Source organism: Python bivittatus, unplaced genomic scaffold, assembly GCF_059951505.1.
Source record: "Python bivittatus isolate LINGU-HERP-01145 unplaced genomic scaffold, Pbiv_v1 ctg000070_np1212, whole genome shotgun sequence".
In the NCBI taxonomy this organism is placed as follows: domain Eukaryota; kingdom Metazoa; phylum Chordata; class Lepidosauria; order Squamata; family Pythonidae; genus Python; species Python bivittatus.
The window spans coordinates 25,326,101-25,351,885 of record NW_028277034.1 but is presented as its reverse complement, the minus strand read 5'-3'; the positions used below and the strand labels follow the sequence as shown (position 1 = coordinate 25,351,885).

Sequence of the window (25,785 nt, the reverse complement as noted above, 5' to 3'; positions counted from 1 at the left end):
CATTCGAAATTGTAATATTGATAGAATATCCAGTTTTTTCTTTTCTTTTATCTACATTTAATACTTTAAGGCACATAATAGAATATTAAGAATCTATCATCTAAATATGGTATCAGAACATATTGTGCTAAAACTGAGAAGATGGTTTACATGGTTAGATTTAATAATATGTTAAAGGATTGTATTTGTATTCTGTATCTGTATTAACATTTTGTGGATATACTTTTAGTTTCTACAAATGTCATTCACTTTTCATTATTCTATATATTCTTTTCTGATTTTATTAGCACTGTTATACGTTTGGTTGTACTTTATCATACTTTCTGTTTGTTACATTTACACACAAACACGCATATTAAATTATTTTTTAAAAAGAGAAAAAGCTGGCTTGGCTTGTGTAACACAGACCTGTGTAGGGGAGATAGGAAAGCTAGGGTGGGCCCAGCTTGGGTACCAGGTACCACAGCAAGCCAGTGGAAGTAGGTAGGAAAGCGGTGTGTCTGTGATCCATAAGAACAGGGTTTCCCTTACTAGGATATTGCTGAGACAATTGATTCAAACTGAGTGTGTTTTTCCTAGTCTTGGAAACAGGTAGAGATGGAGGATTCTGTTAGCATACTGCCCACGGTGCTGCCTACTGAAGCCCTGACTGGCCCTCCCTAACCCTTATGTTCTGGTCAGCTTCAAAGAATTGGGGGTTTCCCATGGGAGGGAGGAAGAAGAGCAAACAAAACTTTATTGTACCAGGCTTTGTAATTTTTCAGTTTTTAAATGTTAATACATTGTAGATTTTTCTACTGCTGAAGTCTCTTGCTATTGGTTTTACTTTTAATTTATCTGTAGCGGTGCCAGTTTTTTCAGTTTTTTACATTTTGTGGCTATACTTGATAGTTTTAAGCTCTACCTTATGAATTGCTCAGTGAAGTCCAGCTTCTTTATGGCATAAAAATATAACAAAATGCTTCCTGGAATCATCACTCGCATTATTTTATTTTTATTAATCTATTATTAATTTAAACATCTTACATAATATATAAACTTACACAATCATCAGTACTTTTAGAGGGATAGTGACATCACTTAAGAAGGATTCACAACAGTAATCCTTGCATTGTAATGTATTTTGACTTCTAAATATGTGCAAAATGACTGAAATTGAAAATCCTGTTCTTACCTTACTATACCAGAAAGTAATCCAGGCTGGTCATTTGGAGTTTAGAGCAGTTCAATTAAGGTCAGAACACTTTCAGTGAAATAGGATCAACACCTTTTAAGTTAAAAACATTTCAAATAGAAAATCTTCTTTAAGTGCATCAATCAGATGTAGTTTTCGTTACACTGCTATTCTATCTGGAAATAATTTCAGCAAAACCATGCTAAACATTCAACTTTTTAAAAACCATAGCCAGAAGAACTAACAGATAATCAGGGCTTTTGTTACATTTATGTCTCATTAACTAATCTTATTTTCTAAAAGCCTGATGCCTCCTAGGAACCAGCTTTTAAAATTCTGCTTATAATTTGGCCTGAGGAACTGCTGTTTAAAAAGCATAATGTTAATCGTTTTTGCCAAAGTGCTGGTCATACTGAAGGGGACTCTGGAATTTTCACTTTGATATTTAGCCAGATTAATTCTGTTTCTATTCTATAGCTTTTGTTATATTTTTAAAATCCATGGCAGTTAATGTAAGTTTTGATTGGCGGCTTAGATTGCATATGAATCTATAAAAACGTGATTTTGTTCTCCTAGCTAATATGTTAGAGAGGTTCAAGATCTATGAAGAAGCCTGGACTAAATACCCAAGGGGACTAGTTCCAAGACGACTGCCATTAAACTTTTTATCTGGTGAGTTTTCTTTGGATACTTAAACCTATCTGTAAAACAGACAGAGAGGTTTATGTTGGTGTTATATCTTTTCTCATTATCTTCTCTTTTAAAATGTCAGAAATTATTTAACCTGCTATAGACATTACAGAGTACCAGGCCAGCCATTAGCCATGCTAGCCAGGTATGATGGAATTGTAATTCAGCACATCTGATTGAAGAAAAGTATAGCATTTGTTTGGTTTGAAAAACATGTTTGCAGCAGAATTCACACATATTTTTCTTTAGGTGACAAATTTAAGGAATGCTTGGACAAATTTCTGAGGATGAATTTCAGCAAAGGCTGCCCCCCAGTTTTCAATACATTACGGTCACTATACAAAGATAAAGAAAAGGTTTGTGCGTGTATTTTAAAAATTTGGATTATTTTCTAATATGATTTTCAATCAAATAGTGTGCCAACTGTAATTAGTTTTGTAATAAAGATATTCATGTAATGGGCCAATGAGAATTTCTGCATACCAATTTATAGTTTTGCCCTTTGTAAATGTTAAGTTTTCAGAGATCCAGCTGTGGGTCTAAATTTGCATGAGATGAAGGCTGCTATGTGTAGGCATGAGTAGATGCTTGGAGTTCTGTAATGCTTCCTAGGCAGAAATCTCTTTTTTGTCTATGTGGTTTAAGTTTCACCAGAGGACTTTAAAGTAGTTGCCTACAAATTCCAGGCTTTAATAAAGAAACATGTTTAATGTATTTGCATTATGAAGACCCTGAAAGATAACTGTGCTTGGTATAAAACTTAGCACTTATAGGGAAATAGAAAATGAGACCTGTATATTTTTATGGAACAAAAAGTTGATTCTCTATGAAAAAACTAGTTTCTCAAAGCTAAGGGGGTGCTTCCCCAAGGCTATAACCCCCCCCATACCATGTTAAACTTTTCTGCTAAGTTAGTGAAGTGCAAGATAACTTCCTGTTATGTATTTTCTAGAAAAATGATCAGCACTCAGAGGTACCTATGTCAACATTAGCATAAAACAAGAGAAGTTTAAAGAAAAGTGAGCGTAGACAAAAGAAGAGAACTGTGGCTATGGCAACAAGGCTAATTCTAATCTGCTATCTAAGAAGGATAGAATGTGACCCTCCAGTAAGAGTACAGATAGTCCTCCTTTAGCAGCTGGCTCAGATAGTAACCATTTGCAAATACAGCAGTAATAAATGGTAATAATTCATTTTTCCAACCAATGCATGCATATAGCACAACAAAAGCCTTCAGTGTGAAACTGATTAAGGTCTGGTCAGTTTCAGGCTGCAGCTGCCAGCTGGTTCTAATCAACTAATTAAGGTCAGGGAGCTGAGCTTATTAACTTGGGGTTATCACCTTAGGGAAGCTCCGGAAGAGATATTTTGTTCAAGCAATCTCTCTGCCCTGCCAGAGGAAAAAAAATGGTCAGGCACAGGATATTATATGAGAGAACTTTATCTGAATGAGACAGCAGCAATCAGTGATCTTCACAGTGTCTCTCCTCTCTGTTACATGTTCAGTTAGTGACCATTTCACTTAACGACTGAGTCATTGGAACTGGTTGCAGTCACCAAACAAGGACTACCTGTAATTGTTGACTGACCTGATACATATATAAGATATATATAAACAGATTGTAGGATATGGATTTTGAGACCTGTCATGGCTGCAGTTTTGCTGGTGTGAGCCAGACATAGAGTAAAGGAAAAGGGGAAAAAAAAAAAAGCTTAGTTGTGGCCTTGGAGGGCAGCTGTACTGCCATGAGGCCTGATGAGCTGACCTGGCTGCTAGCCAGGGTGATGTGGGGAGATTCTGAGTGAGCAGTCCCATCGGTAGACTGAGGTATATAGCTGTTGGGGAGTAGAGCCCTGGGAGGACACCCCCTCCTCAGTTGCTGTGGAACATGCTGCCAGAGTAACCCAAAATTGAAGAGAGAGAGGAGTGAAGAGTAAAAGTTTGTTGCTGGAGTGAAAGGAGATGCTGGAGAGAAAAGGCTGGAGAAGAGCTGGAGACCAAAGTGAGGTGTACAGGGCAAGTGTTAGTTCCTGTTTGGGGTGAGAAGACCCAGAGAGATGAACTCTGCCCAAGACCCCAGACCCTGGAAGGGCTAGGAGGGATCCGGCTGATTTCAGGTGGCAGCTTCACCCTAGATCCTGGAGAGGGCAGAGCGGGGAATCAGCTGCCAGAATGGAAGCCCTAGTCTTGTGTGAAAACTGAGCAGAAGACCCGGAAAGAAGTTGTTCCCCCAACGCAGAAGCAGATAATGTTTCAGCTGAGTTGGGAAGAAAGTCAAGCAACAATGAGTGCACTCCAGTAATTTCAGTCCTTTCCTTTCTTTTCTTTTCTCTCTCTTATCAAGCCTAAAAAGGGAGGAGGGAGATGAAGAGAAAAGGGAGCAGAAGTAGAGGGGGAAGTAACCCAACACAAGCACTGTTACTCACCCTGTGTTGTAAATACCTTTTGTAAATACCTTCTGTATATAGTAAAAAAAATTTAAAAAAACATTAAAAAGCCTCCCCTGTTGTGTGTTACTGTGTCCATTGCCACCTTTGCTTCATAATACGCCTCCAGTCCAAAAATGAACCCCGTCACATTGTGACATAGATACATTAAGAATCATAATTGTTTTTATACTAATGAATAAAAGTGTGTTTATGTTCTGTAATCCATTGAACTAAAATTTATACATTTCTTTTCTATACATAGGTGGCAATCATAGAGGAACTGGTGGTGGGTTATGAAACATCTCTGAAAAGTTGCAGGCTATTTAACCCAAATGGTGAGTGCTACAGCACTATGGTGTTCTTATTGACAGTAATCAGTATTTCATGGAGAAAATACTCATGCAGATGTGGATCATCAAGCAGTTCTTGCAGTTACAATGTATAATTTTGATCTCCCCATTTCCATTACTCATTCCCATAAACTGCAGACATATCGAGACCCAGGGTTACCTTAAATGTAGGCTATGTTCTGATTGCTACCTTTGTATAAGATGGTTGGGGCAAGTTTGGATTGTCAGTAGCAGTGTATTGGAGCTATTGTGTATGCTTGGATTTGGCCTCCATTTTCATTTTAGTGTGATAGCTACAGCCTAGAGATATTTTCCCAAATCATATTAAAACATGTTTTGATATATGCTTTTTCTGGAATATAAAGGTAGCAGAAATATGCAGCATATCTTCCATGAAATATTCTTAAAAGAGAAAATAGAATATATCTAGTTTAACTCTATCTAATCACCTTTGCCTGTTAATCCATCCTCACCAAAATAACTGATTAGTGATTACAGGCAATGCCAATGTTCATTTATATAGCTGGATTAAAAACAAATGTAACGTTTTGTCTGAATAGATGATGGTAAAGAAGAACCTCCAACAACTTTACTCTGGGTCCAGTACTACTTGGCACAGCATTATGACAAAATTGGACAGCCATCCATAGCTCTAGACTATATCAATGCTGCAATAGAAAGCACACCCACATTGATAGAACTGTTCCTTGTGAAAGCTAAAATCTATAAGGTAACTCTTCATTGTTATAGCACTGAGTTGGACATCAGCTGTCTTTGTGGGACTCTGTTGTATTGGCCAACTGTGTATAGTATTTTTATTTTGTTTTAAACTTTTCTTTCCATTTTAGAAAATTTAGAATTTTTCAAGAATTACAGAATTATAAAGAAAATATTTCTTTAATTATTTAGGTTGCAATTTATGTACATTCGCTTGGGAGTAAATCATGTTAAAATATAGGACTTGCTTTGGAGTAAATATGCTCTATGCTTCCATAACTTTGAAAGAATAATTTAGGGGACAACATAATATTGTCACCTCTATCTTTCTTATCTCAGCATTTTTATAACATATCAAATAATGATGTGCCAAACTGCAGTTAATGTTATGTATCTAACTTGCTTCTCTTCTGTCATTTAAGCATGCTGGAAACATAAAAGAGGCTGCAAGGTGGATGGATGAGGCTCAGGCACTGGACACAGCAGATAGGTTTATCAATTCCAAATGTGCGAAATACATGTTAAAAGCCAACTTGATAAAAGAAGCTGAAGAAATGTGTTCTAAATTTACAAGGGTTTGTTTAGCTCATTATACTTTTTAGTTTTATACATGGCAATTAGAATGTCAACCACTGTTTGGGGAAATACTGTTATTTATTGTTGTTATATGTCAGTTATTGCCTTTTAAAGTGCTTTTTGGATGCTAAAACATGAGATAAATATGAAGAGGGCTGTTCTAGTCTGTCCAATGTTATTTTAATATAAGAGCCTCTTATATAATCTAAGAGTTATTTAGTTTAATACTGATCAGTGTACATTTCTCATATTAGAGATGAAAAAAGGCAAAAGTCTTTTTCAAGTTTAGCTTGACTCCTGATGGCTTCATACATAGCATTTTATCTCCATGAGCTTATTTAATCTAAAAGTAGATTAAGTCATTCAGGCTAGTTACACATCAATACATCTTGTGATAGTGTATATCATATTTTTCATGCTTTGTTAAAATATAAATATAAATATAAATAAACTTATATATATATAAGTTATATAAGTTTATATAAATAAATATATATATATATAATCTTTTCACATGGTCCAGGATCTGGGAGAGACCAGTCTTTTTTTGGGGGATCCTTGGATCATATTATGTCTATAATCTTCCCCTTGTTTTCCTAAGCTAAAGAATCCCAGATGTAATCTTTTCACTTAAGAGGTTACTGCAGTAATTTCGGAGTTGTGGTTGCTCATGACAGATTATTTGTCTATTCCAGTATGGAATTCGAGCTTTTTAATAGCTGTTAGATGTTGCATTTTCACAAAGCAACATTCTTGGTCAGTTACCACCAGTTCTTATCCTACCAATGTATGTCTGATGTTTTTATGTTGTACTTCCCTTCCCCTCAGCTGCTAAAATATAATGGAACACATATACTTCTGAATCTTTTGCATTTGGATCTATATGCCTCCATTTGTATTGATGGAAAATAGCTGGTTCATAGCAACATATTTTTCTTGCTCTAAAAGCGGATCATTATTAAAAAATAAATTTCAGAATAAAAATAACATTTAATCTTCTGAGTTTCCTTTTTTATAAGCAAATGATTGTAGCAAAGGGTCATGCCTGATATTTCTAATTTTTTTCTTTCTAGGAAGGAACATCAGCAGTGGAAAATTTGAACGAAATGCAGTGTATGTGGTTCCAGACAGAATATGCCCAAGCTTATAAAACAATGAATAAATTTGGAGAAGCACTTAAAAAATGCCATGAAATTGAGAGAGTATGTATTTAATGACTTCACATTAATATTTCTTGTCTTATTTTTCAGGGATAAGGTTTGAGAAAGTATTAGTATTTTGATTATAAGGATTTGTATGTGTTGCATGTTATATTTCTCTTTTCATTCATATTGTTATTTAATAATGGGAAGTACTTTATATTTCTTTGTAAGATCACATATTTCTGTGTTTTTCTATTTAAAGTAACTTAAGAAAAACTACATGTAACTTTAAAGTTACACTTTGTGACATGTACAGTTCAGTTCAGATATAGCACAAAACCATGTTTTATCATATTTGGGAAATCTAAAGATTAATGTACCCTTACTCACTCTTTCCTGTCTCGTACCTTTCTTTGACCACTTTGTGATTTAGGAAACTATAGCTTGCCATGATATCTGACTTAGCAGACTGTGTGCTTTGTTTCTAAACTATAGTTTACATATCCACTTTAGACATGAATTGGAACCAAGTTACTAACTATAGTCTCTCAGATCAAATGGAATGGCTAGTTACTGTTAGCAAATCCATGAGGTAGAAGAGATCTTAACCAAGAGAAAAAAGGAACAAATTAATCTTCCATGTTTGTTTCCATTTGCCAAACTAGTTTGATATTACCTCCACATTGACACACTGCTTTTTAAACACATTCCTGCCTAAGCTGCTCCTACCATAGTTCTTGTTCCTACATGTTACATTTTGCCATGCATTATAAAGGCAGCATTGGATGTAGTCTGAATGTGTGGTGGGCCATACTTCACATAAAGTCTGAAGCTTTTCTTTCCAATAGCATACTGCAAGTATGATACTGAAAAATAATCCTCTCCAAACCACACTTTAATTATATATCCCTTTGGCAAACATGTGCTTCTGAAGCATCATTAACTTTAAGAATGAACTATGAAAGGATTTCCAGTGGGAATGATTGCCAGAGGAACTCTTAGTTATTTGTTGAGATATAGTTATTTATTAGATGTATATCCTGCCTTCATTCAGGAGCTTAAAGTTGTGTATATAGTTTCCCCTCCTCCCATTTTTCTCTACAGCAACCAAGTGAAGTAAGTGGACCTGAGAGAGATTAACTGACCCAAAGTCACTGAGTGGCTAAAAATGCTCTTCAAAACTGTTGACATATTGGTGTCATTTCTTTGGCCACACAATACCATTTTCTGAACTTCCTAAACTTTTAGGGCCATATAACATTTTGAAAACATTCATGCTTTTAAAAATTGCTGCCATGGTGGCTTTTTGTGTGTTTGCAAAATAGTTGTCATGGTTGTGGTGTGGCCAGTAATTAAGCTCTGATTTACCAGAAGGCAAACTGGTAAAGTTGCCACCAAGGATGCTTCCTACCTCTCCAGGTTATCTTTAAAATTATGTATATTCATCGTTTCTAAGCATAGTACCAAACTGTGGCCATCAACAATTTTATGTCCTTCAGGCCTATCTATTTCTCAAAAGAACTACAGGAAATAAGAGTGAAACTAGCTTTCTTCATTTTTTATTTTTTATTTTTTTATATATATATATATAAATAAAATAAAAACATTTTTGGATGTGTGTGCAGGAAGTGTCCATAATCTCAGTGCTTTATAATGTAGTGAGGAGATAGATTGTTGGTAGTCATAAATAAGGAGCTGTCCAAAGATCAGACCTACTAACCTGCTAACTCCCATACTAAAAATTGAGAAGGAGTTTTGTTTAGATGGTGACCTAGAAGACAGGTTAATGTCCTTTGCAGGCCATCATTGTTTTTGCATATGTGCATACAGGTAGTCCTTGCATAATGGCCCTAATTGGGACTGGCAAGTCCACTGCTAAGTGAAGCGGTCACTAAGTGGGAAATCATGTGATCGCGACTGTGCTTTCTGACTGGAAACAGACAAGATTAGTCAGTTTCACACCTTCTGCTTTTGTTTGCCTTCTAACCACTCCCCCGCCCTTTGGAACGCTCAAGTCCCTGCTTACTGTCTTTTACACACTGAAAGCAGTGCGATCATGCTGCAGACGGGCTGGGAGCCGTAGGTGCACTACGCATACAGCTTATAGTACTGTCTTGAAATCTCTTTCTCTCCAATCTCTCTGCTCTGCGAGGGGGGTGGGGAGAAAAAAAGCGATTTCTGTAGCAATCTCTCCTTTGCTTGATCCTCCCCCACCCCACCCCGCAGAGCAGAGAGATTGGAGAGAAAAGATTTCAAGAGAGTACTGTAAGCTGTTTGTGTAGTGCACTTGCAGCTCCCAGCCTCAGGCTCCTGGTGCAGTTGCACTACTTTCGGTGTGTAGAAAAGCAAAAGCTTACTTTCTTGCAATCCTTTTCTCTCCAATCAATCCATTTTGCAAGGGAGTGGGGAGAAAAAAAACACAGGTTGGGCACAGGACAATGCATCCTGACTCTAACGGGGATCACATGACAGAGGGACGCTGGAAAGGTCGTAAATGATCATAAATGAGCCATAAAGTTATTTTTTTCAGCACCATTGTAACTTCAAACAGTCGCTGAACAAATGGTCAGTAAGCAAGGGCTACCTGTACCCACCTATAACTGCCATACCAATTTTTAAAACCTAGTTTTTACCATCATGATGTGACTGTCATGTTGGGTTTGATCCTTGGGCAGAGACTTCCGTCCTGCTATGTTATCTGACAGCCTTTTAAACTACAGATTTCAAGGACTGGATTTGATGCTAAATTGTTATCTGTTTTAAATGCTAAACTTTGGATACTGTTACTTATGTGTTGCTTAAATTAGCAGCCTTTATCTTTGTGGTGTTGAGTTCAGTTTTAGAACCTCAGTAGTAATTTCAAAGATAAGTGTGTATCATTGTAACATTGGATGCTTGCTAGATAATTACATATTGTGTTAGCATTTTGTAGAAATCACAGATGACCAGTTTGACTTCCACACATACTGTATGAGGAAAATTACACTTCGGTCATATGTAGACTTGTTAAAACTAGAGGATGTACTTCGACAGCACCCATTTTATTTTAAAGCTGCAAGAATTGCCATAGAAATATACTTGAAGCTCCATGATAACCCTCTGACAGATGAAAATAAAGAACATGAAACTGATACAGGTATAAAACATACAGCCTGTTTTGTATACGTGCTATGTAACTTTTTCAGACTGTCATCTTTGCTGTTTTAAGAGGCAGAATTGTTGGATACAATTGTCCTAAGATTTTTTAAAATGTATACGTTGTTTTTCAAATCAGCTACAAACTGTCAAAAACTGTATATGTTTAACATTTTCAAGAATTACAATACAATATACTGGTCAGCTCAGAGCAAAAATTCATAAAGGTGAATGGCACTTTAGTTGATGTGAAAGTATAAAGCTTAGAGATGCATAAATTTATTTATCAAATTTGTAAGATCATCCAACTTCATAATGACCCTGGGTGGCATATAGTATTAAAAACAGATTCAGAACAATATAATAAATGTTTTAAAACGTCCAGAAAGAACTATAAAACACATAACCTGGACATAAAACATTTCTATAAGAGGCTTGCTATGTATCCTATCCCAAGGCCTGGAGGAAGAGCCAGGTTTTTAGGGGCCTTTTAAATGAGGTCAGGGTAGGGGGTCATACACATCTTGGGAGGGGGGGTGCTGTTCCTTCTCTGTGACAGAGAAGGTTCTGTTCCTGTGTCCCATCAGATTATGCTATTTAATCAGTAAGACCCAAACCATGCCAACTTTGTCCAACTGTTCAGGATGGGCAAAAACTACAAATGGTCCCCCAGATAACTAGGCTCTCTGCCATGAAAGGCTTTATAGGTAAAAACCTGCACCAACTGGTAATCAGTATAGCTCATGAAATAGATGTGTTATGTAAGCATATTGTAGTATACCCATAACTGCATGTGCTATTGCATTCTGGACCAGTTGCAGCTTCCAAATGTTCTTCAAGAGCAGCCTCATGTAGAATATATTGCAGTAGTCCGCATGTGAACTGATCAAGGTAAAAGGCCTCCCAGTCCAAGAACAGGCACAGCTGGTATACAAGATGAATCTCTGCAAACTTTATCCTGGCTACAGCTGCCACCTGCTCCTTGCGTAAGAGCTGCAAGTCCAGAAGCAAACTCAAATTGTGCACTAATCTCTAATAAGGAAATATAGTCCCATTCAGGACTAAAGATGGAAAATCTCTGGGACTTGGTGTCCAAATATTCACAGCCACTTGGTCTTACCAGAGTTAAGCTGCGTATTCCCTCTTATCCAGACCTCCACAGCTTCCGTACATTGGGACAAGACCTTGACATCAGCTGTTTGGCCTGGGGTTAAGTTATACAACTGAGTTTCATCACCATACCCATGATACAGTGCATTCAGAAAGTATTCAGACCCCCTTCACTTTTTTCAATTTTGTTCCGTTGCAGCCTGATACTACAATCATTCAAATTCATTTTTTTCTCATTAATCTACACTCAGTACCCCATAATGACAAAGTGAAAACAAATTTTAGAAATGTCTGTAAATTTATATTAATTTAATAAAATTAATTTATTAAAAAGACAAAACTGAAATATCACTAAGTATTCAGACCCTTTACTCAGTACTTTGTTGAAGCACCTTTGGCAGCAATTACAGCCTCGAGTCTTTTGGTATGACGCAGCAAGCTTTGCACACCTGGATTGGGGGATTTTCTGCCATTCTTTGCAAATCCTCTCAAGCTCAGTCATGGGGACTGTCGGTGGACAGCCATTTTCAGGTCTCTCCAGAGATGTTCAGTAGAGTTCAAGTCAGGGCTCTGGCTGGGCCACTGTAGGACATTCACAGAGTTGTCCCTAAGCCATTCCTGTGTTGTCTTGGCTGTGTGCTTAGGATCGTTGTCGTGTTGGAAGGTGAACCTTTTCAATGAGAATATCTCTGTACTTTGCTCCATTCAGCTTTCCCTCAACCCTGACCAGTCTCCCAGTCCCTGCTGCTGAAAAACACCCGCACAGCTATGATGCTGCCACCACCATGCTTCACTGTTGGGATGGTATTAGGCAGGTGATGAGCGGTGCCTGGTTGCCTCCAGACATAATGTTTAGAATTGAGGCCAAACAGTTCAATCTTGGTTTCATCAGACCAGAGAATCTTGTTCCTCACAGTCTGAGAGTCCTTCAGGTGCTTTTTTGCAAACTCCACGCGGGCTTTCATGTGTTTTGCACTGAGGAGAGGCTTCCGTCTAGCCACTCTGCCATAAAGCCCAGATCAGTGGAGGGCTGCAGTGATGGCTTTCCTTCTGGAACTTTGTTCCATTTCCGCATAGGATCTCTGGAGCTCAGTCAGAGGGACCATCGGGTTCTTGGTCACCTCTCTTACTGAGGGTCTTCTCCCCTGATTGCTCAGTTTGGCCAGGCAACCAGCTCTTGAAAGAGTCCTGGTTGTGCCAAACTTCTTCCATTTGAGAATGATGGAGGCCACTGTGCTCTTGGGAACCTTCAGTGCAGCAGAAATTTTTTTATATCCTCTCCCCAGATCCTGTCTCTGAGCTCTGCAGGCAGTTCTTTGACCTCATGGCTTTTGCTCTAATACAGTATGCATCGTCAGCTGTGAGGCCTTCTATAGAGAGTTGTGTGCCTTTCCAAATCATGTCCAATCAATTTAATTTACCACAGGTGGACTTCAGTCAAGGTGTAGAAGCAGCTCAGTAATGATCAAGAGGCACCTGAGCTAAATTTCAAGTGTTGTTGCAAAGGGTCTGAATACTTATGCCAATGTGATATTTCAGTTTTTCCTTTTTAATAAATTTACAGACATTTCTAAAATTCTGTTTTCACTTTGTCATTATGGGGTACTGAGTGTAGATTAATGAGAAAAAAAATGAATTTGAATGATTGTAGTATCAGGCTGCAACATAACAAAATTGAAAAAAGTGAAGGGGGTCTGAAGACTTTCTGAATGCACTGTACCTCACCCTGAACTGTCTGATAACCTCACCCACTGGTCTCATGTATATATTAAACAGGAGGGTCAAGAGCTCCATGGAACTGCACACATCAGAAGCCTTGGGCTTAAACTGTCAACCCCCCCTCCAAAAAACACCTGACTGGAACTAATCACAGAGATAGAAGGAAAACCATTATAACACCATGCCCCCCTCCAATCCTCATAAGCAGTGAGATGAAGGTTGCACCACCCTTGTCATGATCTGCCAGAGATCATGAACAAGCACAATCAAATGTTGCTCAGTACTGAAACCTGACTGAAAAGGTCAAGATGTTGTGTTTCATCCAGGGCCTTCAACAACCTTAAAAGGAAAGGTTGAAGACTGGGCAAAAATTGCCCAGGACTGTTGAGTCCTATCATGGCTTCTTGAGAAGGGGGTGTACTTCTGCCTCCTTCAAGATAGGCAGAACCACCCCCTCCCTCAAAAGAGGCTGACACTAGAGGGTAACAGTGCAAGTACTTTGGAGATAAAATTAGGTAGTTTGTTATATGTACTTTCAAGTCAATTTTGAGCTTGAAAGATTTGGACTAGAAAACTTAAATAGATGCATAATTTGAAAACTAGATAAAAAATGAATTTTTTAATATACAACCAAGTTTGTTTTTCTCTAAAGCAAACATGTCTGATAAGGAGTTAAAGAAGCTACGCAATAAGCAAAGGAGAGCTCAGAAAAAAGCTCAACTAGAAGAGGAGAAAAAGAATGCTGAAAAAGAGAAGCAGCAACGAAACCAGAAAAAGAAAAAAGACGATGATGATGAAGAAATTGGAGGGCCAAAGGAAGAGCTTATTCCTGAGAAATTGGCAAAGGTACCAAATTATAGTATGTTAAATGGCTTCACAAGCATTTATACAGAACTCCATTTAAATCTCATTTTAACACTGTAATTGTGAGTTATTCACAGATGTCTGTTAAACATGAAAGTATATCATTGCAGTGATTTACATCATTTACATAATGACTTCATTATGCAAATGCATGAATTGAGGCAAATGCCATAAATCACTCTAGAAATTTGTTCTGTTGTGTTAATATCTGCTAAATTGAGGTTTCACTGAAATAAAAAAATATTCATTCATAGTATATTACTTTAAGGGTGACTATTCAATAATCCTTTGCATGGCCACTCAGCTAGGGTAATAATTTCAGTTCACATCTTGACACATACTGTTGCAACAAGGCGTATCACAGATTTCACAGAACCTGATACAGTTTTCTGGTATTACTGAGAAATTTGACCCAAAAGTTAGGTCATTGACTGAAGAGTAGCAGTTCTGAATATTTATATTAAAAAGTAAGGCCAATGTAAGAATAGGCCACAAAGTTTGTTCCTTTGTTGTTTTTTATACCTTTATATTGAGGCAGAAATAAGGGACTATGTGGGACCTAGTTTAAGGGAAGAAGGTATACTTACCTTCTTAGAGCATGAAACATTTAATACAAGGTACTGTAATTGAGCTTCCTTGAATAATGGTTCAAACAGAATCATTTCTTTGAATTGTCAGATGATTCATTAGATCTATGCAACTTCTAAAAGAACTTGCTCATTTTTAAAACAATATCAGGAAGAAATTTGTAATCACTTCATTCTGGAGAATTAAGAAGCTTTTCTTGTTTAGAAGAAAGTTTTTTTTTCACTGATCTTGCAGATTGATAATCTTGTACTAGAATGTTGGCTTCCAAGGATAGGTAAATATTTGGCAGTATGGTGAAATATTTGTAGCTAGAGGCTTCTTACTACAGTACTTGAAATGGCAGTGAAAATAATGTCATCCTTAAACTTCTGGGTCAGATTTTGCCAACGTGTTAAATTATTACAACCAAGAGAGAACTCTGACAACACCTGTCAAGTTCTTGGCAGCTAACTTATTTATTTATGAATCTTATATGGCTGCCCATCTTATGTATCATTACTCTGGGCAGCTCACAACAAGAACAATAAAAACATTAAAGAAATAGTAAAAACCAACATCCAAAAAAATAACCTAAAACAACATTCCCCACTACATAAACCATCACAATTACTGGGCTCTAGCCTCACCCTATCCCAATGCTTGGGGGAAGAGCCAGCCTTCCAGAAGATTAGAAGGGTGGGGGCCAGCTGAATCTCAGGGGTGAGGGTGTTCTGCAGGGTGGGGGCTGCTGTTTTTAATTCTTTTTAAGACAATTTAATGCAATAGAAATCTCAATGGGATTGCTTTTACTTTTCTACCTCTTTCAGTTCATTAAGACACAGACTTTTTTTTAGTTTTTTATTAATTGCCTCATTTTGAACTGCAAAGGTGGATATTCATTGTCTGGTTACTGAGGCAGCTAAAACATTCCCAACCAAACTCTGATTCTCTCTTGGGCTCTGAACATAGTGCTGTTAACACCTTTGTGATTTGATTATTTTTTTATAAAATAAGCAGCATTCCCACAGCTATATCATCTGCTGGAGAGATAAGCACAAATGTTTTTCCAGTATATGGACAATGCTGCTAAATTAATTATGTTCCAGTGTAGTATGTGAGAGAAAGTACTATATATTATAAATCTTCTCACCTGTTTCCTCACCTGTGGAAACCTATAATTGAAGAACAGTATCAGGAGACTAGATGTTTCTCTCACCACAACATAAGAATTAAGTAGCACCTTACAGTGGTGAAAGTTTGTAAACCCTTTAAAAGGTTCTGTAATTGTACAGTATTCTACCTTGTGATGTGAACTTCATCAAAGAGTTGTTGATGATTAAAAATATTCTGATTAAACAAGCAAAACACTGTACTGTGTCGTGTTTTTATTAAACACATCGAGCTAACATCCACTGCCTTTATTAGAAAATGTATGTGCAGTTTTAAATTTGGTCACTGGTGTTATCTCCTTTAGCAGAATGACTTCAACCATTTCCAGTACCTGTTGATCAGTCCTGCCCATCTGCTTAAAGGTGTTTGGGTCATGAACTGCTTCAACCTGTTGATCCTTTGAGATTGTCTTTCGTGAACTGTTGCCCCAATTTTATTTGGGTGAAGGTCACGGCTTTTATTTGGCCATTATAAAATGTGAAATTTCTCTCACTTCAGCCATTATGCCATAGATTCACATGTGTGCTTAGAATCATTGTCAGGTTACACAAATCATTTGTTTAAACTTTGGCTCACAGATGGATACTCTACAATTCTCTAGTAGAACTTGCTAGTACAGTTCCAGAATCTGTTGTTCCCTCAATTACTGTGAACTGTCCAGATCCTGGGATTCCAAAGCAGCTCCAAACAGTGATATGCCCACTGCTGTGCTTCACTACTGAGATGACATTCTTTTATTGGAATGGCTTCTTTCATTTTCTGCAAGCATAATGTTTCTCATTAATGTCCAAAAGTCCACTCCCATTTCATCTGTCCAGAGAATTGTTCCTCTAGCTAGATGCTAGATCATCCATGTGATCTTTAGCAAATAATGGAATTACATTTTCTCAGTTATCTGCCTGATAGAGGTTGAAATCTTTGGCAGTGGTTTTGTAGCCCTTTGTTCTCATGAGGAACAAAAACTCTTTTTCTGAGGTCTAGAGATATATTTTGATCAGGGCATGATTTGCTTCCACAGACCTGCAGACTGATGATGGCAGCCAACTTTTTTTTTTTTTTTTTAAATAAGGGAGGGCCTCTTAAATTCACGCCTGATGTCAGCTCACTGATTGGAACATTTGATACAACTTACACCCTTAAAAGAGCTGATTATCTTAGGGCTTTATAATTTTTTTTTCCAATAGATAGTAGATGTTGGCTCAAGGTGTTCAATAAAGACATGATATAGGACACTGTGTTGTATGTGTTCTTTGTTTTACCTGATTTCTTTAGCAATAGGAATTAGATAAAACTCTGGTCACATTGTAAGTCATTGTATTGTAGGATCAAAGATAATTTTAAAGGATTTAAAAATTTTCTCTCACCACACTACTTTTCCCCAATAGTAATGAATGGCAGCTATCACTTATAAGGAAGAAGGCCTAGATTTGGGCCAGGGCTAAGTCTACAGTATTCCTTCAACTTGGTGACATTAGGTATTAAGAATTAAGAGGCTCTAGTTTTTTTTATAGATATAGATATAGATAGATAGAATAACCATTCACGTCCAATAGGTATTTTGATCTCCTTGAATTTTTTTTTAATTTTGGCAAGATTTTTTTCGCTCATTTTTAGGTTGAAGCACCTTTGGAGGAAGCTATTAAGTTTTTAACTCCGTTGAAGAATTTGGTGAAGAACAAAATAGAAACCCATCTTTTTGCCTTTGAAATTTACTTCAGGAAAGGTAAATGGAAAATACTGTAGCATAGGAATGAACAGTAGTATGTTTTCAGGTATAAGGTCATCTTTCTAAAGAGATACATGCAAAACTTGGAAAGAACATGAATCTACCCATTTTCTTTATGCTGTATTTTTTTGGTTTGCCTTGAATTAGTAAAGTAAAAATGTGCATGTGTACAGTGATCAAACCTTTCCCAACTATTTAAAAGTTATCTTCAATTTAAAGATATTATGATAATTAAATAAAATCTGCAGTATTTTTTCTTGTATTACTGTTTAAGCATTGTTTTTTATGTATATATTAATCACCCCAGCTTAAGCAGAAGTCAGCAACTTTCACAAGTAAAAAATCAAAATAGGAAAATCAAATAGGAAAATTAGCCAAAGTCTGACTAGCCGTATAAAAACACCTAAAATCTTGTAACATTTGATGGACTCCTTAAGAGCTTGTTAATATTCAAAATGTTTAATGTTGGTATTTTTACATTTAAATATGGAGTTTTATTTAGAGATAAATATATTGTTGGGTGCTGTGCTATCTGAGTAAAGATTTCCTTAACCTTGCCTTGGTTAAAGCTGTGCCACATGCAGTATTCATGTGAGTGTACCTGTCAGTTTAGGTACATTTTGGCCAATATGCCATAAGCACAAGTCCAGTTTTACCTTATGCTTTTTCACCTTATTCTGTGCAAGCCAAGAGCTCTGCAGAGACAGCCTTGTAAGCCAACCTGCAATTGCCCATATCTCACCAGCTATGAGATATATGATGTATACTGACAACACATTCAGGATGTGTATGTTTATAATTTCAAATTATATTTACACTTGTAAAACATAATTGGATGTTCTGTTTGTATTCCTGATTATGGAGAATATTTTGTAATTTTGTCTCATACAGAAAAATTTCTTCTCATGCTACAGTCTGTGAAGAGAGCATTTGCTATTGATCCTAGTCATCCATGGCTTCATGAGTGCATGATACATCTCTTCAGCAGTGGTATGAATCTTATGTAATCTAGCAGTCAAACTTCCAGAAGAGATGTAATCATCTCTTGGTAATGAGGAAATGAATAATGAATTTATTCAGATACATATTTTTTGTTACTAATTATTGAGTTTTTTAAAATGACAGTAGAATTTGCATAGTGTGATAAAATATACTTTAGGTTGTTAAAAATAAAAATGTGTACGACTGTATTACTTAGTGTAACAAACTCAGTTTAGAAATTGTTTTTGCTATGTATATTTCCATTGCCTCTCTTACTCCATGTATTCTTTGAAATGAAGTGTTATATAGTAATTTTTTAAAATAATTCAATTTTATATATGCAAATTCATTTTTTTTATAAATATAGTTTACGCAGTACTTAACAGTGTACTGAACTAGAGTATTTGATGAAATACGTGAATATTAACAAAAAGAACAATTGGACTAAGCTTAGATAGTTGCAAGGGTAGATTGCTGGGAACTTCTTTTTACTACACCTTTCGAGTTCTCAATTTAAAAGAATCTAATCCCAAAGGTTAGTCAAAGTTCATTCTCTCGTATCCAGTTCCCTCACTCAGTTGTGTATAAATATTTTTTGTCCTCACTAAACATGCAGTTCTCCCCAGCACTTTCCATGTCCAAAATTATCTATCACAATCCCTATGAAATTTGTATTCAGCAACAAATGATACAGAAATCAAACGATACCTTAATTTAAAATTATGTAGATAAATTAGTATATTTTTGCTGGCTGAAACCATTGCTGAACAATAAAGTCTATGCTTATCATTCGGAAGGCACCATGTCCAATCCTTGCTATCTCTTATTTAAGGTATCTTGAGTTGCAAGCAAACATAAGATTCAAAGGAGCCAGTGCCTTTCAGAATAACCAGTACTGCGCTAGCTAGACGAATTATCTGCCTCATTATAAGCTAGTTTTATGTTGATATCATTATTTTTAGTCAAATAAAACCAGCCTACTTAATAATGGAATGAATAGGTTTCTTGTATTCTGTTAGGAATATACAGAATTATTTGGCACAACAGAACAATCTGAAGCTTTTTTATTACAGGAGAAACAACATAACAAATCTTAAGATATTAAAGCCTAATAGATTCTCCTGAAATTAATGCTATGTTCTTAATACTGTAGTTTCTGAAAGCAAAGATCTACCAGAAACAGTCAGGACAGTGTTGAATCAAGAAATGAATCGACTTTTTGGGGCAACTAATCCAAAGAACTTCAATGAAACTTTCCTTAAACAGCACTATGATTCACTACCACACAGATTGTCTGGTATGTACTTTACTCTGTATTTAAGTCTGCTTAGGACTTTTAGGATGATTTGCCCTTATCCTACACACCAATTGTGTTGGCACCTTTAAACACTTCCTAGTGTTTGTCCCACGTGGTTGCAGGGTCTGCTTGTTTTTGTACTGTGCTCGTCTAGTTCTGATAGCAGTGCTATCAGGGCATGATGTGATGAGGGGTTTTGCTTATCAGAAGGTTTGTTGCAGAGCCCGAGACTGATTTGGGCCTGAGAACAAGTGACTGGCCTAAGGTCAGCTGGCTTCCATGCCTGAGGGAAGACTAAAACCTGGGTTTTTCCACTCCTAGTCCAGCACCATGCTGGTCCTTTTGGTACTTTTAATTAGTGTCATATTAATATTCTAATATTAATGTTCTGTTACTTTAAAAAGATATTTACTATACGATTAACAATTCTGCATGGTTTAGTAAGTATTCTTTTGGGTGCAAATCAAATGTTTAAATGCTGTCTCAAATTTAAATGTATTTTTCTGCAAAGAAATTACCTAGTGTTTAGTTCACATATCTATTTGTAATATTAGAATTGAAATGTATTGATTCTTTGAAATCCTAAAAGACATATAGCATTATAACTTGATTCAAAAACAGTAAAATTAAAGAACTGTTTTTATGAAGTAGCCAGTCAAATGATACAGCACACATAAGTTTAGCAAAAATAGAATGAAAATAGTTAGCAAGATCTGATAATGCAATAGGTATCCTTAATAATCTGAACACAGCTGGATACTGAGAAAGGTATTCTGAAGTCAGAAATGTGAAATTTCAGTCGAATTATTAAAAACAATACTTCTGTTAAATCATTTGTAATCTTTCCTCATATCCAACTTTCCAGAGAGGCTGTAAGAGAAAGCATAATTTTCCAAAGAGGTTATAAGAAACACATAAATGAAACTCAGAGTAGCAAACTATGTGACATTTTTGTAATTAGTGGAGATTGAAAATATTACCAAAGAAATAGTGAGGAACTGTGCTTTGTTCTCCCAGCTATGTAGTGCTAATAATAAATTAGGCTTCATTTCACAGTCATGTTATAAATGATACTGATTTCTGTGTCAATTTGCATTTCTGATAATATACAAATGATTTATTATTTTTTTAAGAAGGGGCATATATTAGCTTGTGCAAGGTGATTTAAATTTACCACAAAAAAGAGATTCTTAGTGTAGGAATGACTTTATTCTTTTCTTCAAAGCAAAGAGCTAGTGCAAGACATCCTTGTATCCTTGCAAAAATCAGAAGAGGGTTCTAAGCATTTGCCAAAGCCCTAAGAAGCTTCTATGTAGGTTTTGCATGTGTGTAGAATCCCTTTCCAGCTTTTGAGATAAGATAGGGCTACTAGACTGGGCTGCAAAACTGCAATCACTAGATGGCAACAAAGAGCTATGCAAAACTTTTATCTCTTTGCTGTCATCTAGTGGTTGTTTGGATTTCTTACAGCCCAGATCTTGTAACCCTACAGTTTTCTGCTCAGAACATATTCCAAACTGCTATCTTAAAGCCCTGTACAGACTTTCAGATTACCTGAGATAATGTCTCATTCTATATAATTTGCCATTCTGGTCACTGAGGTTATCTGAAGTGTGCAGCACACAAACAGAGCCTCTATCTGCTTTGTAATAAGCCAGTGTCACATGCACATAAAAAGGGATGGGACATTGATGATGTTGCTATGCCAGCTATCTTACCCCCCACCCCCAGGAACACCACTGGTTCAGCCTTCTTTGTAACCACTCCATGTTTTTGCAAGTGCTGCATGTTGACGGTATTGACTTCTTTGGCTGTAAGAGGCCATAAAAGTGCATCTTTTTGATTAGGCATTTAATTAAATATTGTAAATGCGTTTTAAATCCTGGTTTTATGTGTTTATTGTAAACTGCTAAGAGAATTTGATTCCATAAGACTAATAAAATAGCTACATTCTGGTTTGTAATCTATCATGATGATATATGCATTATATGGAAGGGTGAGTATTGGGTTTTATACCAAAGTATTTTCAATGAAGCTCTGTTCACAGGATAGTTCTGCTGACAAAAGGGAGAGCATTCTTGATCTATTCTTCCTTAACGCTGCAGCACCCTGCACTCTAAATCTGCTCTGGAGGGTTGGAGGATCCCCTGGAATAACATGGAGGTGGTAGTTGAACAAGATGCAGCAATGGGAGCTGCAACGAATAAAAGCCCTTCTGTTCTCAGAAAGGGATATTCTAATTATCTAAACTTAGGCATTTATAAATTGAGGTGAAAGGAAAAATTAGTCAGCACTCTTTTTCTTGTGTAAGGTCAAGTTATGTGATTCCTATTTTAATCTTAAACAGATTGGCTTTGTGGAATGACCTACATGCTTAGAGTCTATAGTTGGTGAGAACATGGACAGAGGAGGGCATTTCTTGCAGAAGGCTCAGAGTAGCTGAATATAAAAGTAAATTTAATACACACCGTTTCAATGTTATACTTATCTAAATGTGTGTGGATGGGTATTTTTGTTTCTACTTTTAGCTGCTAAAATGGTGTACTATTTGGATTCTACAAGCCAGAAAAGAGCTGTGGAACTGGCAACTTCACTTGATGAATCTCTAGCAAACAGAAATCTTCAGGTAAATTTGTTTGATATAAAGAATTATGTATTATTTTGCTATCAGGTGCAGCTATTTCAAATTTCAAATAAAATAGCCCAGAGAACTAGTATACATTTAGTAATTTTCTAGGGAGCAGAATGTTTAAGCCTAAGATAAACTGTAACAATATGGAAAAAATGCAAGACTGTCTTTATGAAATCAGAATTAGCAATTATATCAATTGCTGAAATACAGGATCTTTTAAAACACATACTTTTCTTCTTCCTTTAGTCATGCATGGAAGTATTGGAAGCATTGAATGATGGTAGCCTTGGAGACTGTAAAGAAGCAGCTGAAATGTACAGAGCAAATTGTCATAAGCTTTTCCCATATGCTTTGGCTTTTATGCCCCCTGGATATGAAGAGGATATGAAGATCACAGTTAATGGAGATATATCTGCAGAAACTGAAGAACTGGCCAATGAAATATGAACTTTAAAAGGAGTGGAATGATTTTGGACTGTATCTGGTGTATAATATTTTTGTCACGCACCTGCTGAATTGTTCTAACCTACAGAGAATGGAAGGAGAAAAAAAAGTTGCCTTCGAAGTTTTACTTTTTTTATCCTGCTGACGAAGTATATAATATAAAGTAACGTATTGCTGGAAATAGATGGCTCAATTAAAGAAAATTAAAGAAAAGCTAAGCACTGCTAAAATTGAAAAGTATCCCTTATCTACATATCCCATTTTTAAACTAATTTATATGGAATCTGAAGGCTTAACACCCCATTGGAGCAGGTGTGTGGCAGAAATATTTCTTTAAATTTGTCTTGTTGAGATAAGTATCTCAGACAGCAGAAATGCTGTTTTAGCACTGGATCCTTTTCACTGAGCACAAAAAGTTGTTGGGGCTTTAGCATCTGACTGATTTTGATACAGAGATGATTCTACCCTTTGGAAGTATGCAATGTGAATCAATATTTGCAAACAAACCTGCAACACATATTTAATGTTGTTGTAGAGACTGGGACTTAAAATATGAAGCAAAATAACGAAACATAAGGTGTTCAATAAGCTTGTTGTGTCTCCGAAATTCACTGCACGTGATCGGTTTGGTGTTCTTGCACCACAGTTTTTAAATGAAGGAACTGGTTAGAATATATTTTCTTTTAATTCAGTTTTGAAAAAAAATGCTGTTTAGGAGATGAGCATGACAACATTGTTGGCTAATTTTTAAAAAAACTGTAATGCAAGAACAAATGAAATTATGCACTGTGATGTGGCACCAACTCGTTAGAAAGATAGCATGTAGTTTTCACGTACAGTGAAAATATAAATGAATATAACTATGGCTTGAAATTTTTGAGAGAGGAACTCCTGACTACCAATTTGACTGATTGAGAGACTAATTGTTTAAAACCTCAGCAGGCCTTGTTCACGTTATGCAGAAAAAAAAAAGTGCTGCAGTTTAGATACCTCTGGAACTTTTCCACAGTGTCACAGGTTTGTAATACTTGAAGCCCTACATTTCTAAGAATATATTTCTTGCTCAGTTGTTTCAGGCAAGCCCATGACTTTGTAACTTTTAACGGGCCCAAGATTTTTTTTCAATAACAGACCAGCTTCTTATCCCTGCAGTTACAGATGTAATTTCCTTTGTCAAACATAAGGTACCAAATATAATGCAATAAAATGTTTTGAAAAAGAGTTGTGTGACTATAGAATTTGAAAACTGCTGTCAGGAGATATAGTGCAAGTTCAGTGTAATATATTATTATCATAAAAGATTTATATTAGTGTTGGTGAAATCCCACAATGCATAATGCGACAGTGTTTGGAGACACTACTCCCCTTCTTGCGCTCCTTCTCCAATAAAGCTAACCACAATGACTGCCGTTGTGAACAATAACTTGCAACTTGGCAATCATGGGTGCTCAAATTAGTAGTAAATACCTCTGTGAAATATATCCCTACAAGGATAACAAGAATTTATATAGATTATCACATTTGCAATCAGAAATCTAAAGTATAGTGTAGGAAATGTTAAAAACTATTGCCTGCCTGAAAAATCGAACAGCTAACACTTTGTGGTTTTCATTGTTGTACATCTCTTTAGAGATATCATTACTCTTTCTGTGATAAGAACAATTTAAAAGATAAGTATTGACTGATCATTCGTCTAGAACTTTCATCTTTTGATATATGTGCATCTAACAAAAATTGTGTGGACCCTGGGGTTAATCACTCCCTCATTTTCATGGGCCCAGTATATCTGAGAAAATCTTTTCCGTGATTAGTCAAAAGATGCTATATTAACTGCATTAATTTAAAATTAGAGTCAAAGGTAAAGCCTATCCATTTAAAAATCTTGGTAACTTTATTATTATGAATAATAATGGTTGGTGATACGATTTTGTTCTTAACTGTTTTTGCACAGTAACAAATACTGCCTGTAGCCATAAAACTACACTGCAACCATTCTGCATTTTTTAGCTAAAAACCATACTGACAAAGGACGAGGTTTTACATGAGGGTTAATTTAAAGCCTTTCTTTTTCTTCCTCCATAGTATTTGGTAACCTAAAAATATTCAGATATCAGAAATTCTGTAACAACTCTCTTTTCAAATTGTCATTTTCTTTATACTTAGAACAGTGGGGTGTATTATAGCCCAGGCTTTTTATAGCCTGCAATTTCATCAAGACAGACAAATTTACCAGTGAATTTTAAACTATCCACTATAAATGTCTTAGATTTTTAAAAAGAAAAAAAAAGGTCCTTAAGGCTTTATAACCTTTTTTTTCTAAAACTGCAGAAAGAAAAGGGCCAGATGAAAAATTATATTTCTTTCCATGACTGCAGAAACAAATACTAAATATTTGTAATACTGTTATTTATTTGAAAGGAAGACTACATTTTCCAAAGTAATTAAAAATGAGATGATCATCACAGGTTATAATCTAATATTCCTGGGAAGCAGGGGGTTGAATTAAATTCAAGGTTATCTCATCAGATAAATATGGTATTTATAGGAAAATTCCATTCTTGATAACACTTGTATGATACTTAGTCACTTCCATAGGGAAAATAAACCCTAGTTTAAAAGTTAACTTTTCTTCATATGCAACTGTTAAGAATGGATGTGTGTAAAGTTGTAGTGGAAGTTTTTGGTGCTCAAGTATAAAATCCTTTTAAGTTTTAGATTCTTGCACTACAGCTCTGATGAATACAAATATTGTCATTGTGGCTATGTGCAAATCATGATTAAAACATTAAGATTTTGAATTGTTACACTTTTAAGATTTGAGTAGTGAAAGTAGTTTACTGTCCAGCCAGGTGGCAGTACCTATCCAATCTTGGCTGATCTCAGAAAGCTAAGCAGGGTCAGAATTGGCCAGTACTTGATAAAGACCATCAGAAAATCCCTGTGAAGTATTGTACATTCTGCATTCAGAAGGGCATCCCAGAAGGAAATGGCAAAGCACTATATTGTTGCCAAGAAAACATAAGCGTGTTCAGTACGTCACCAAGAATTGAACTTAACTTGA

At 36.1% G+C, this 25,785-nt stretch overlaps 1 protein-coding gene across 1 annotated transcript in view; it reads left to right on the top strand.

The window, feature by feature from the left end:
* The window catches only part of NAA15 (N-alpha-acetyltransferase 15, NatA auxiliary subunit), a 52,099-nt gene extending 28,968 nt beyond the window's left edge, over positions 1-23,131 (top strand). The window contains exons 8-20 of the mRNA XM_007430372.3: positions 1,751-1,846; positions 2,114-2,220; positions 4,557-4,629; positions 5,205-5,374; positions 5,784-5,936; positions 7,011-7,139; positions 10,002-10,215; positions 13,696-13,889; positions 17,259-17,367; positions 18,262-18,360; positions 19,505-19,648; positions 22,177-22,274; positions 22,527-23,131. Coding sequence (XP_007430434.1) covers positions 1,751-1,846; positions 2,114-2,220; positions 4,557-4,629; positions 5,205-5,374; positions 5,784-5,936; positions 7,011-7,139; positions 10,002-10,215; positions 13,696-13,889; positions 17,259-17,367; positions 18,262-18,360; positions 19,505-19,648; positions 22,177-22,274; positions 22,527-22,727 — 1,787 coding nt within the window. The 3' untranslated portion in view covers positions 22,728-23,131. The remainder of the gene's footprint in view (positions 1-1,750; positions 1,847-2,113; positions 2,221-4,556; positions 4,630-5,204; positions 5,375-5,783; positions 5,937-7,010; positions 7,140-10,001; positions 10,216-13,695; positions 13,890-17,258; positions 17,368-18,261; positions 18,361-19,504; positions 19,649-22,176; positions 22,275-22,526) is intronic.
* The last annotated feature ends 2,654 nt before the right edge of the window (positions 23,132-25,785 follow it).